General features: G+C 46.1%; 1 protein-coding gene across 1 annotated transcript in view; it reads left to right on the top strand.

The window, feature by feature from the left end:
- T265_12812 (hypothetical protein) overlaps positions 1 to 12939 on the top strand; it is a gene marked incomplete at both ends in the record, with an annotated part of 48055 nt that overhangs the window by 10442 nt on the left and 24674 nt on the right. Inside the window, 4 exons of the mRNA XM_009165590.1 lie at positions 1258 to 1398; positions 3700 to 3770; positions 9964 to 10078; positions 11134 to 11298. Coding sequence (XP_009163854.1) covers positions 1258 to 1398; positions 3700 to 3770; positions 9964 to 10078; positions 11134 to 11298 — 492 coding nt within the window. The remainder of the gene's footprint in view (positions 1 to 1257; positions 1399 to 3699; positions 3771 to 9963; positions 10079 to 11133; positions 11299 to 12939) is intronic.

Here is a 12939-nt window from a genome sequence, read left to right as displayed (position 1 = left end):
GTACTCGCACTAAGACAGGACATAGTGACAGATTACGTGGTCACGTATTGACTTATCATGTGGAAATTACACTCGTCATATGAATTATTCTACCTCCTGAACAACTTGTAGTTCGTTGGTAGAATTTGGAGATTTCTAAGAGTGGTTTCATTTTAAGTAAAGCTAATCCATGCTGAAAAACCGAAGAGTCCGGTACAGCTGTTTCATTCTTATTGTGAACCAGCAGCGGTGCACATATCCCCGTGAACTCCCGTCCGGCCACGTGCAGCTGATCAGCAGTGTGACTAACTCGGACTTTGTATTGCTGCATTTGTGCACAAGCTGCAGTGTTGACAAGCTAATCTGTGTCCGATACCAGCCAACCATTCCATATATGGCATCTTATTCCGAATTCTCCAAGAACAGGTAATTTTTTATCGTAGCAGAGAGGATGGAAAGTCTCTTTCTATTTACATATCCCGATAAATAGTTGTATTAAGTAGGGAACCTTTACAGTATCAATCGTCAGCAAACCGAAGTCCTGTACCTACTTTTGCATATCACAAGCACGTTTTACTTTATGAATTCCAGTGTCGTATAATAATACGAGCCCAATTTGAAGGACAGGGGGCTTTTATAGACCGCTCGCCTTGTTGGATCTGTTGGGTGCCAGGTTTTCGAAGTACGCTTGGGAGTGTATTGTAGCATAGTTTAGTATGGTATAGTTTAGCATAAGGTAGTAAGGTATGGTACAGTGTGGTTGAGTTCAGTGTAGGTTGAGATAGAGTGGGATAGGAAGGAACAGCACAGATTCTTCGATAATGCTGATTTGTCCAGCTGTTATGTAGGAATACGGCAGTACTATTTGTCTACGAACAGTCTTCAGGACTGATTGATGACTGACAGTATGAGATATCTACAATGATAGATGATTAGTAGACAAACTAATGTCAATCTGGTGTCATATATTTCAGAATTGGGCTGTAGCATCAGGACTAGGTACCTAGCCGCCTGCGCACCACATTGATCCGTACTCCTTGGCTCTATGTCTCTGCGTTGTTTTAGGTAGCAGGGTTGTCAAATGGCGCTAAAGTTTTGTCACATGTTTCCATAAGGGTGTCAAGTACTTGGGGCTATCAAAAACGTTGTTTGTTCCAATTTACAAATACTTCAATAAAATACACGTTTTCCATCAGCTGGAACAAATATTTGTGTGTTTGTTTTTGAGGGTATTGGCCACCAGCCATCTCTAACCTCATTTCTCCGCTCTGTCCACAGGCATTTTGGTATTTCCTGGGGCAGTAATCTTGCTCCTATTCCCTCGCCAACTACGTGGGCTCTCAGGAGAATCTTGTAAAAAGCGCCCATTGGTCGAAAGACAGATTTCAGTGCAAGAAAACGGATCAGCAAAACCAGACGGTAAGTATGGTGATAAACACTGTAGTGCTCACTCTCTTGATCCTTCAACCAACTTCGGTTCTTTTCCATGAGACTTACTTATAGGATCCCGCTATAACACCTTCAGTCGAGATTTGCTTTTTAGGTACTTATCCATTCGACATTCCACCACTTTCTTGAAGGCCGACAGTGTTCTTTTTCTGCCGACCGCAAATCTTTGACCTTACAGGCCAAATCCGACAAATTTAGCGAAGCTGGTTGGAAGAACAAGAGAGTGGCCGCTACAGTTATCCGCGCTTATTTATTAATCGGTTGGCTGATATCACCACTCTGTTTCGCTTGTGTTTCCATTGGACCGTCACCCGCTAAAGCAGTCCACAGCATAGCACCCAAGAGATCCCGTTCAACCGCAAACGATTGCATGATCTCTTCCCTGAGAGAGATTGTTTTCCGTATGTACTCATCTTGAGAGGGCTAATCTACTTCATTTCGTCACTAGCCCCTTGCAAAGCTGTGGCTTTGTTGAAGTCCTTCAGAGACTGCACCTTGGTTGCACACCCGTTAGGCGAACCACTCTTTTTGGGAGTTAATAAACGTGGGGTGTTATTCGGCCTACGACAAATCAATAGGTCCGATAAACCTATTCGCACAAGTGAGCGTCTCCATTCTAGTTGTCTATTCTGCAAGAGATGTGACGTATCTGTTAGAGAAGGGGATGGTCGACCCGACTTCGATCCTTTCCGTGCCCATCATCGCACTCGGAAATGTGCGATTTTGTGGCTGGGAAACTTGATAGAAGGCTTGTGGGAGAGGTAATGGTAAACATGTAAGGGAAACTTCCGGAGGTAAATCAGCTACCACCTCTGATTGCCGCATCCGTAGTCCCCTTGTGCCTCAGCTTTTACCTTACGCTCCTGCTGGCATGCGCCAACAATGAGAGGAAATCTGCTCTGAATGTTGTGCCCGGATATGCTAGGACGGGAGCTGCCCATTTGAAAGGAAAAAAATGAGTATGACCCGTGGCCACAGCGTCAAACCTTTTTCCCGCCACATCGCCACAAAGTTTCCTTTGCAGGGACCCTATACCCTAATACAGCCAATCGTTCTCACCATCATCGTCAGATGTAAGAACCGCGTACTTGTCGTACAGTGGTTCTAGCTGCATAATTTCATTCATTGGTAATTTGGGGAAGTGGAGTAGGTAGCTGCGCATTGGAGGCGGGAGCTGATAAATTGGTGCGTAAATGCAGCACTGGTGGGGGGGGGCTGGGAAGGGAACCATGGATTGAAGGCAATAGCTTGGGTGCACAAGCTCCACTGAGGGCGCGACTGGACGGTTGATGTGATGTGCGATTGATGCGATTGATGTGCCCTATCCCGGCGTCTCCATCCAGAGAGACGGCAATGACCAGCGCAACTGAAATTGCTTATAATGACTTTCATACTTCGCTACCGGGGGCGAGATGGCCCAAGTGTTTAGAGAGCGAATTTACTGACCGGAAGGTCCGTGGTTCGAACCCGACCTCTGCCTCTCGACTTCCCCTGTCTAGGCTTGGGCAACCTGGCAGTATCCCAGTCCTCGTGCTTCCTTCGGGTGGCATGGCAGCTAGGCACGGGAAGGGTGCTACAACTGAATGCTGCTACTTCGCTGCCAAGTCATTGTTTGACCACCCCTGGCCTGTTTCTACCGTTCGCTTAGTTGTGCCAATATTTATGGGCATACACCTACATCCCTCCAAATCCTCCTCCCATGAATGGATCAGATACGTTTTACTTTTTGTATTTTCTCTACATACGTTGCTGTCGTCATTCTTTAGACAATTTGGTACCTGTCCTCTGCTGAATAGTACCTGTTTAAGGACCCACTGTCGGGACACCTCGGAGACAAGCAAAAGTTATCCATGCCATATCATTCATTTAACTTTATTAAGGTCGTTCCCTTCTGCGTGTAAGTCGGTGCCAATGATGTTACGGGCGGCAGCGGCTCTGGAGTGACCGTCCGGAGTGAGAACTGACTATACTGAAATCCAGTTCATCCCCCGATACTGATCGCTGTAAACCGATCGCAATACGAACCGTTCCGTATCTATCGTGACAGTATTGATCCACCTCAAGGATGTTGCCACTTAGGGTCGGGTGGCAGGTCTGTCTCGTTTTTTTGCGTACTCTTCGTCGTTGCTGAATGCCACCTACTCAGCCTTCATACTTCTCTTTGTTCCTACTGTTAATCCTTTCTTCGAAAGGATCGCTCGTCAATTTGTTTCATAACTATCACGATAACGATTCGATTCTTTTCCCCTTTCTTCCCTATAACTCCTGTAGGGCCTATGAGCATCTCTAACCAGTTAAATATGATGGCTCAGTCCACATCGGAACTGCACAGTGAACTACCGGTAGGTGTATGTCTCGTTTCGATTCCTGCTACTGTTTTCGTTTTCCAGGTTTGATCTGAAAGTTTCGATTACTAAGTTTCTTTAAAGCGAATTCTGCTCGATCGTAGTGCGGCAAAACCCACCTTTCCTGCTTCACCCTCTTGGTTCAGTAGACCACATCGAAGCATGTAAAATTCCGCAAGAGATTCGTTCAAACGGTCTACCAGCGTGTTTGTTCCAACCTGTGATCGTCCATATCTACACGTTTTCACAGCGGAATATTATTCTCATCCGATTTCGCCCACATGTCGAAATAGCGTGACTGCTGTCATAAGCATCTGTCTGCCTTGTTTTGGAGAACCAGCGGTTCTCTGTACACAGCGACAATAGTGCAGCATCTGTTTTGTTGTTATTCGGCACAATAACCACAGTTGTGATCACTTGATTTATTCATATGACAAACGTTAAACAAGCACGACATGACTCGAGGTCACTGTGCAATGGCAAAGAGAATGACCATTCACAAGGTGATGTATAATGCTAATTACGTAGCACACGATGGCGTGTGGTGCTGAGCATGCTTTGTTTACTCGGAATCGATGGGAAAGCGCGTGTTCCATATTGTCGGTCGACTTCGTGACACACTGGAGGGGTACAGGGGAATCCGGTTGCGAGAGTGGTCTATTGTGCGCAGGTATCTTTTTAACGATGCACAATAGACTAAGGCGAACACTTCCCACTGTATGACTGGTTTGATAAACCGCTGGGACAGACAACACTACCGACTAGCTCGTACAGACGGAAACATGGATGGAATAGGTTCACTAGCTTTTCACTCCCTGCAAGTGAAACGCGAGTAATAGTTAGGTTGGAGGAAACGCACTTCCGTGATACCTGAAGTTGGTCCTTTGCGGTGTTCGATCAGCCACCCTAATCAAAGTGGGTGTCATAAGCCCAGATTCGGGTGACCACAGATTGGACTCTCATAAATCAGTTTCCGACAGTGCACAAACAGGAGGCCAATAGATAGAGGTGAAGATGTACACGAGACCTTGGCCTTTCTCCCATCATCATCAACAGTATGACATCAGTGTTCAACACCGATGCTTCGCTGCCGTACGTCATGGTTGTACGAGGGCCGGGATACTGCCAGGAAGCCCACACCTAGACAGGAGGACGATTAGGGTCCTCAACCAAAGCCTTTGGCTCAAAACCCTAACCGCAAGGCAGCGGTGTTTGGCGGGAAATTCAAATGCATTACCATTTCTACGGAACAAGTAGCCACATGTTCCAACTCCCAACCTGGAAGGCCAGGAGACTGTGTTCGTCAGACCTCTAACCATTGTGAGTGTCACGGGGACACTCCCCAGTATAGCTCAATGGATCGCTGATGTGCGCAAACCGTCACACCACGGTAAGGTCCAGTTTCTTCGTGACGGTAACTGTAGCTGTGTTGTGTCGCATAAAGACATGGGACGGCATGACGCAGTGGGGAAACGGACTAGAGAAGCGTTTGAAGAAACTGACAACAGGATAGGGCTGGGATCAGGACACACATATAGCGATGAACGCCTACTGCCGTCTTGTACTAACTACAGACTATTATGCACTAGTAATTTTGGGGTTTTGCGGGATAGGTTTGTTCACCGGAATGATTACGCCAGATTAGGAACACGGCCGTTCAAACGAGAGTGGTGTGACTATGAACAAATATGCACTAGTAGTTGGCCATGTAGTGCCCCCTGCATGCGAGCCGACCTCCAGTACAGATGCACGACATCGCCGTCAGCTATGGCTGACGTGGGTCAATTACTGATTGTCGCTCGTTCTGGAATATCTTTGTGGATTCGGGTCACGCGGTTATCCGTTACCACTTCTCCCAGCGCTTTTCAAAGGTGCGCCAGATGCACACACTTAGCCTGGCCATTAAAGAGTTCTTGAATGCCAATGTGACGCAAGCGTACCACAGCTATCTACTAAAGTCCCTTCTGATGTTCGATCGTAGTGGAAAGTACTGTCCGCAACCCTTCAAGACGGTGGGCGCGCTGTTTGTGGACCCTTATTGTGCAGACCAAACTGATTAATGACTGGCACTAGCTAGGGTTCGATTTGCCATCGGTGCTGGACACCAGTCATGCTTTTATGTACAACTGTTCAGCTTCCCACACCTATAACTTATGAGCAATCATTTAGAGTTGCCGCCTCCCCTTCACCATCTTGTTCTCTTGTGTTTACGCTGGGTACTGACAGTTCAGTTGAATGTACGCGCGACCCAGCGCAATCCGCAGGTGGCATTACCTACCGTGCTGAAGGGTCCGTCGGTCAATCGAGAAACAGATTATAGTCCGCTCTGGGGTAACTATTTTGATATTTACAGTATCGCGTGCCTTAAGATGCGTAAATTATGTGAATGGTTACCGACCTTCCTCGCGGTTGACTTCCCTCAATGTAGACGATGATGTTTTGGCAGATAAAGTCGGGTGTTATATGACATTTGCACGTAGCCCTCATTGTGACATATTCGGATGACCCCAGTGTATGTTGCCTTTAGGAATCAACTGTAAACAGACTGTTATTTAAAAGCGAAGGGATCAGGGATTTCGGTCACATGTTTTTTGGCGATAGTTCGTACGTCCCCGTGCAAATCTTCCACTGATGGCACAGTGTTTGTAGATGATTGCGCTGTTCTTATAGGCTGATGTTTTGGAGAGCATACGGACAAACATCCCACCACAAATAGTTGCAAATTATGATGGCTTGATCCACACGGACCCAGTTCACATGTTTGTTAAGCCCAAAAGGAGGTTGACTCACAAGGGGGGCTGTCATTAGGCCCTCATCGATTAAAGTATAGTCTGGTTTATACGTACGGCCGTAGTGTGGGATCTGGTCATGTGCGACTGCTTATTAGGTCTTGCGGCTACCTTCTCAAAGGTGATTCTGGTGCGGAGGTAATGTCTAACGTTGGTAGGTTAAGGTCCCTTATAATCAGCATGTGACTGAATTTCTTATTAAATGAAGGATGAAGCGTGGAGAACAGATGGTCATTCCCTATCAGCCGAGAGCCCTTCATTCTTTTCGGCTTCCGACTTGATGCCAGAAAGTGTCTGCTTTTGTTACCAATACTACATCGGCATTGCAGGTTTTCACAAAAAATGAACGATCCTTCGGCTGTGACACTAGGCACTGGAACGGCGACAACAGTCAAATATAGCAGGCATCCTCCGTCCATAGCCGTAACCTAAAGAAAGAACAAAGGCTGCTATACTATCAGGTTGCCCAATTCTAATCTGAAGCAGTCATCCAACCAAGATTGATTTCGAACCACCGACATTTCGGGACGAGGTGGCTCAGTGGTTAGAGCGCGAAGCTACTGACCAGAATGTCCGTGGTTCGAATCCGACCTCCGCATCTCGGTTTCACTTGTCTAGGCGTGGGCGACTTGGCAGTATCCCACCCCTCATGCTTCCTTTATTTTGGTCATTAGAGTTGCGCTTTAGCCATTGAGCTAACTTTGAGCCTAGTGACTGACGGATATGACTGAGGTCGTCACAGACACAGAGTATCTCAGGCAGTACAACTTCTGCATTCGTGATCCTTGCAATTAGCACATTAACTTGCACTGGTGCTTTTTCCAAGTCGAAGTTTTGTGACCTCATGTAACAGCCCCCCCCTCCTATGCATTTTTTGGCGGCAAATAAGTTGGTCTGATTTGGGGGTGGATGTGGTCAGTATGAACGAATATATTGTTGCTCATACTGAACCAGATTGGCCAGATGTAATGTTTTTGGGGAAACTTCACGTAGACCGTGGGATTGAAAGCTGCCAGTTCATAAGACATGAACCGAGTCATTTCGATTGTTCGGCTTTTTTACTTGTCTCTTGATTTTATGGAACGGTTTGTGTGCCCTGCTCTCGGTAGCATAAAGCGGAAGTCATCAGGTTTTGTTTAAGACAGTTAATATGGGTAAACAATCTCTGATTTTCTGATTGGAATTTAAAAACATCTCAGTGTCAGCGGAGACAGTAATTTCGGTCACCTGATGTGGAACAGAAGACAACAAACAGAACGTCAAGCAGGATAGATTCTTGTGGTATTAACTCAAATTCCTTCACTGTTTTGTGATTCTGTTCCATCCTCTGGACTGTAGCAGTCATGACCAATCATTTGATTGACTAACTGATTGATTGATTTAGCTGACGCTTGTACTCGAGGGAATGGTGCTTTCAGCTCAGTGTTGTTCGGCTGGCGATAGGTTTGTTGTTCTCTTTTTTTCGGCAAACTGACTTCGCTTCACTTGGATGTACTCCTGAATGCTTTTCACCACTGATGTAATTAGTTTCCGGTCGGCTCTGCATACCTCACACTACTACTACCTTTTTATCACGCAGCTCAAAAAACAAACGCAAGACGGCCATAACCGGCCACAGTGATCACTGAAAAGTCCAAGTGTCCGAAAGTGGTTCAGCTGATTATCCCATAAGTTACTGTACACCCGAATGTGGTTCCGTCCAGTCAGTATCCGAGTGTGTGACACGTTCTTACTCTGTTCTGCATACGAAGAGCTACGACGGCATCTGCGGCGGTGATGGATCAGAATAAACTTAGTCACAACGACCAAGAGATATAAGAAAACGCTCCCTCTCATCACTGCCCAGTGAAGCTTAACCGTAACACCAGGAAAGTACAAAGTGTCCTAGACTGAATGAAGAGCTGATTGCATCATATGTTTCATCGGCTGCAAGATAACCAATTTCTCCATAGTTCTCTTTGCTGTGTTGTACACAGGATGAGAATCGTTGAACCATGGCTTGGCGGTGAAGTTTGGAAATCGCAACGCGCGAATCCAGTAGTGTTGAAAGCTCCTGACTCTGTGGGTGGACACCCCAGGACGGAATGCCTAATATAATAAAAAAAACACCAGTGTAGGTAATCCAGTCCCCTTCCCAAACGAGGTTCATGTGCCCAAGCCATTGATTGCATTAGTTGTCCTCTGAAGAAAGCGTCCAGAGGAGCTAACTAAAAATAGTCTGTACTAAGAAGTTTATTTAATGGATCAGACAAAAACAACCCCTTCTGAGAGGTGTTCTCTTTCGAGGACAGTCCATCGATTAGGGAACATTGGTACCGCTTTCTCACTAACTGGTATCGAGATTTCTCCACCTTAAACGCGCCATGCCATTGCAGTTAGAGGCTGTGTGGGATATTTTACACGGTTTAGGGCCCCACTAGCGCGCTGGCCACGCCTGTTTCTATACTTGAATAATTTTCACATAACTAAGTAATTCGAGCGACAACGCGGTACCTATTCTAGTTGTTCCAATCGCAAACCGTCAGTAAACGTCTCATGATAAGTTGATCCCATGTTCTCTGCTGGACAGGTTTAGTTTCACTCAAATAGCTGCGTGGTGCACGCAAGGAGCGTGTAAGTTTCGTGTACATTGTTTCAATAAAAGTTTCATTTTGCTCTTTGCTGGAGAGGCGAGAAGCACCGTGTAGATGTTTCATCCTTTTTGCTCATCTCATGAACCGCTATAGGAATGCAGATCCACACCTTTTGGATGCCAGTTGGAGACTGTACTTTTCGGCTGTGAATGATCAGCACTTAGGATATGACGCTACACCCAACAGTCCACATCATGTGTTAGCCGGCTTGTCGCTTGGGTCTTGGGTCGCATCACTTTTAAATCTGCTGATTCGCCAATGTGTGGTATCTGGCTGCTGATCCACTCCAGTGCCTAGTGCCGGAAAAAAGACTCAGAAGGGAACACAACAGCCATATTCCGAACAAGCGAGTGCAAGAGCGTGGGTGCGTGTGAGTTTGAAAGTATAACGGTCTCAAGCTATTTATTGGAGGGACACTGTCTGAACTTGGTCCAATGCTGATGCACGCGTCTGGCTGTTGTACAAGGCTGTGACGTGCTGCATGTTGCGGGGGCGTTCTCTTACCTTGATCAACACTGACTCGCGCTGCCTGGGTTTCATACAAGGCTGTGAAGCGCTGTATATTTAGAGGGCGTTGTCTGTCGTCCAGTCAACATCTAGCAGAGCTGAGTGTCTCAGCAGATTTCGGGCATTCAGTGGTTGCTTTCAGGAATCTGACCTTCCTGATACTTTTACTGTCATCTCGTCCAAACGAATATACGCAAACCGATTTTTCATTTACTCGAATCCGCCCTCATCCGTCTCTCTCTCTACCACCCCCTTCCGAAGTCTCAAAGTCCGTGGAGCGATTATTCTCGACCTAATTCACGATCAAGAAGAACACCGTACAGCTGTGCTCCGCAACTTCGTTGTCGAAAGTTCGACTCCCCGGACAAATGTGTCCGTGAGTTTACATTTTTATCAGCGTTTGGTATGATTTGGAAAAACAGCAGTCCTCTGAGTTTGAGCATTCCAACAACATGATTTTCTTCGATCGATTGAATCGCAAAATCGATTAGTTCTATAAGAAAAGCCTCTCCGTTTTTGTTTGACACGCCTGAACATTAGCCAAGCAATGAAGTTTCAGTATGATGGACTTTAACGTTTCTCCAACGGAAACAAACAATGACGCGCGAAGTTCATCGGTTATATTCAGGTGGCTTACACCAGGCAGTGGGAGAGTTGCGGTGAAATTATGCTTTGTGGATGCTCATAAAACTACGATATTTTAGATAGGTTTACAGGAGCTTCATCGGCCGTAGTGATGGTGCCAACATCTTGTCTGTCTGGCTTGGACTTACTGCACATCTTCGTGGGCATAGTAACCAGATGTCAAACGGGGATCTCAACAATGGCGCTTCACAGCCAACACGATAAACGAAGGCACATTTTACTCAAACGCATACACACACACACACCTGACTAACAATCGATCACAGGAACACACCAACCAGAAGACACGACAGTAGGCCCAAATGACACAGCATTTGACTCATGGTCAATTGATTATAGAAATCCTTGAATGAGGTTGTCCACGGCAACCGAAACGTCAGCTTACAACATCTTATCCCACTGCATTGTGTTTTGACTTTCGAAAATTCCATGTAACGCACCACATGGCGGTCAGTCTCTTTAACATTATCCGAGCAGAAGTTTGCCTGGAACTCCTTGTGTATCAGTGTTGTTCAGAATGACTTGGCTTTCACTGGGCGCCCTGGGTGTATTGGAATTTTTCCCAACTGAACGCTCTGTTGGTCTCCAAAGGGGAGATCATTTGTCGGAATAAGCCATCATTTTTACAAGACGCGCTTCCTTGCTTACCGTGATAGTTAAAATCAGCTTCGCCAGATGAGTGTAACTCGTTTAATGTGTTTTTATTACGTCCCCATTATTCCTCTTTCCCCGCTCCGTTTGTGCCTTCCCTGTCACCGAACTCCATTTTTAACCGTCAATTTCTAGGTTTCTCGCATACCGTCCGATCACTTATCCGGAATCGAGTTTACCTGGTTGTCTGCCTATGCATCTGTTCCGAAATGTTTATGATAATAGGATTCGCTTCGTTTCTACCAAAATATATGGAGATTGAATATCATTTATCCAAGTCCACCGCCAGCGCGATAGCCGGTAAGTTCCGTTCGGTTCCATTTCCTCTTTTTTTCACTTGCCCCCTGTCCCTAAGCATAGTCATTTATGCTTTCATAGCTTATGACCCTCAACCGAGGAGCCTCCCTTATCCTTTGAGAGGAAGCTACTGGTCTGGTATCCAGTAGTCAACCGATAAAGTTCGAAAATGGGGACGTTTCCCAACATTGATCATCTCATTCATTTCCCGTGAGAACTGACTCCGGCTTGATGCCTTCCCAAAGGCCCTTTAGCTGTCCAAACCAACTTGGGTGTCACGGATGTGCGAATCCTGCTTCCGATGAGGGTTGAGGGATTTTTTTGAAATTCCACACTACAATGAGTTGACTAGGTGGATCAACCTTATGAGTCCTGTCAGGGACAAGACGGTGGAAACGAATAGAAGAAACCTGCTCCGGCCAGTAGTTCTGCTATCCGAAGACGAGGTAAATGACTACCTTTGACTGCCCCAGCCGAAGTCAAAAATGAGATAAGAACCGGGTGCTCTCATACTTCGCCGGAATTTATGCGAAGACACACATCATCTGAAAGCACGGCTACGTGCGAACATCAGGAATTTCACTCATAGTCTAGTAGCCGTAAGCGTCTAGTTCGGCCTGGATAAGTTCACGCCTTCGAACGGTTTTGACATCAACTTGATACTTTACTACTCCCATTTCGGATGAGTATGTTTATTCGCCTGTCCATCCGTATGAGCGCAATACGGAAACTCAGCCATTTCTCCGGAGAGTGCTTGCAATCATACGGTAGAAAATTATAAATTATCTCAGTGGTGCCGAAATCATGCAGTTGATCGCACTATGGGAACCAGGCAGCCCCATTATCACCATAAATGGCTAAATAAAATAAATAACTGCACAGCTGTAACACCCTTTCTGTATATAACTACCATGTCGCACGCAGGCTGGTATACTACCAGCTTGCCTAGGTTCAAGCAGGAACAGTTGAGATACCGGAGTTGAGTTCAAACCACGGACGTTCCGGTCAGTAAGTTCGTATGTTAATCGCTGAACTATCTCTCACTTATTGAGTTTTAAGCGTAGCGCCTTCTGGTATGCTGGAACAGCGCTGTGATGCTACATGTGATAGGATGATGCACGGACCTGTATACGTGTAATTAACGCATGCAGACTGTCATAAGCCAGAGTAACCAAACGAACATTACGGTTGCACTGATACACTTTTTGATGCTTTTGGGTAATTTATTTTGTATTGTCACTGTTGTTTTCGGAAGCCGACCAACTTTTAGCCTCCCGGTCAATCGAAATGGTTGTTCTGGAGGTCACTTCTACCGTTCCGTTTAAGTTCGGGTGCCCATTATCCGCACAATGCTCTCAGCTGCAAAACCTTTACGAGTGGAGTAAAACTTCCTACGCCAAAATGTTGCATTTTGTTGTGTATGTGCTCAAACCAAAAACCGTCTTAATCTACCTTCATATTTTTGCAGCTTACCACATTTCATTGCTCACTGGAACAACCATGCCTCTGGTTGAAAAGTTCTGTGGGATAATTTCCCAGCATCGCTGAGGCCTCGGGATGCCTAAATGGGGCTTATAAGTTTGGACTGGTACTCTCGATTCAGTTGCCCGATTGCTTTAGTCCATCAGGGACACGTCATAACTC

The sequence above is a fragment of the Opisthorchis viverrini genome (assembly GCF_000715545.1).
Source record: "Opisthorchis viverrini unplaced genomic scaffold opera_v5_16, whole genome shotgun sequence".
Classification (NCBI taxonomy): Eukaryota; Metazoa; Platyhelminthes; class Trematoda; order Opisthorchiida; family Opisthorchiidae; genus Opisthorchis; species Opisthorchis viverrini.
The sequence above is the reverse complement of the archived record's forward strand: the minus strand, read 5'-3'. Positions and strand labels throughout refer to the sequence as shown.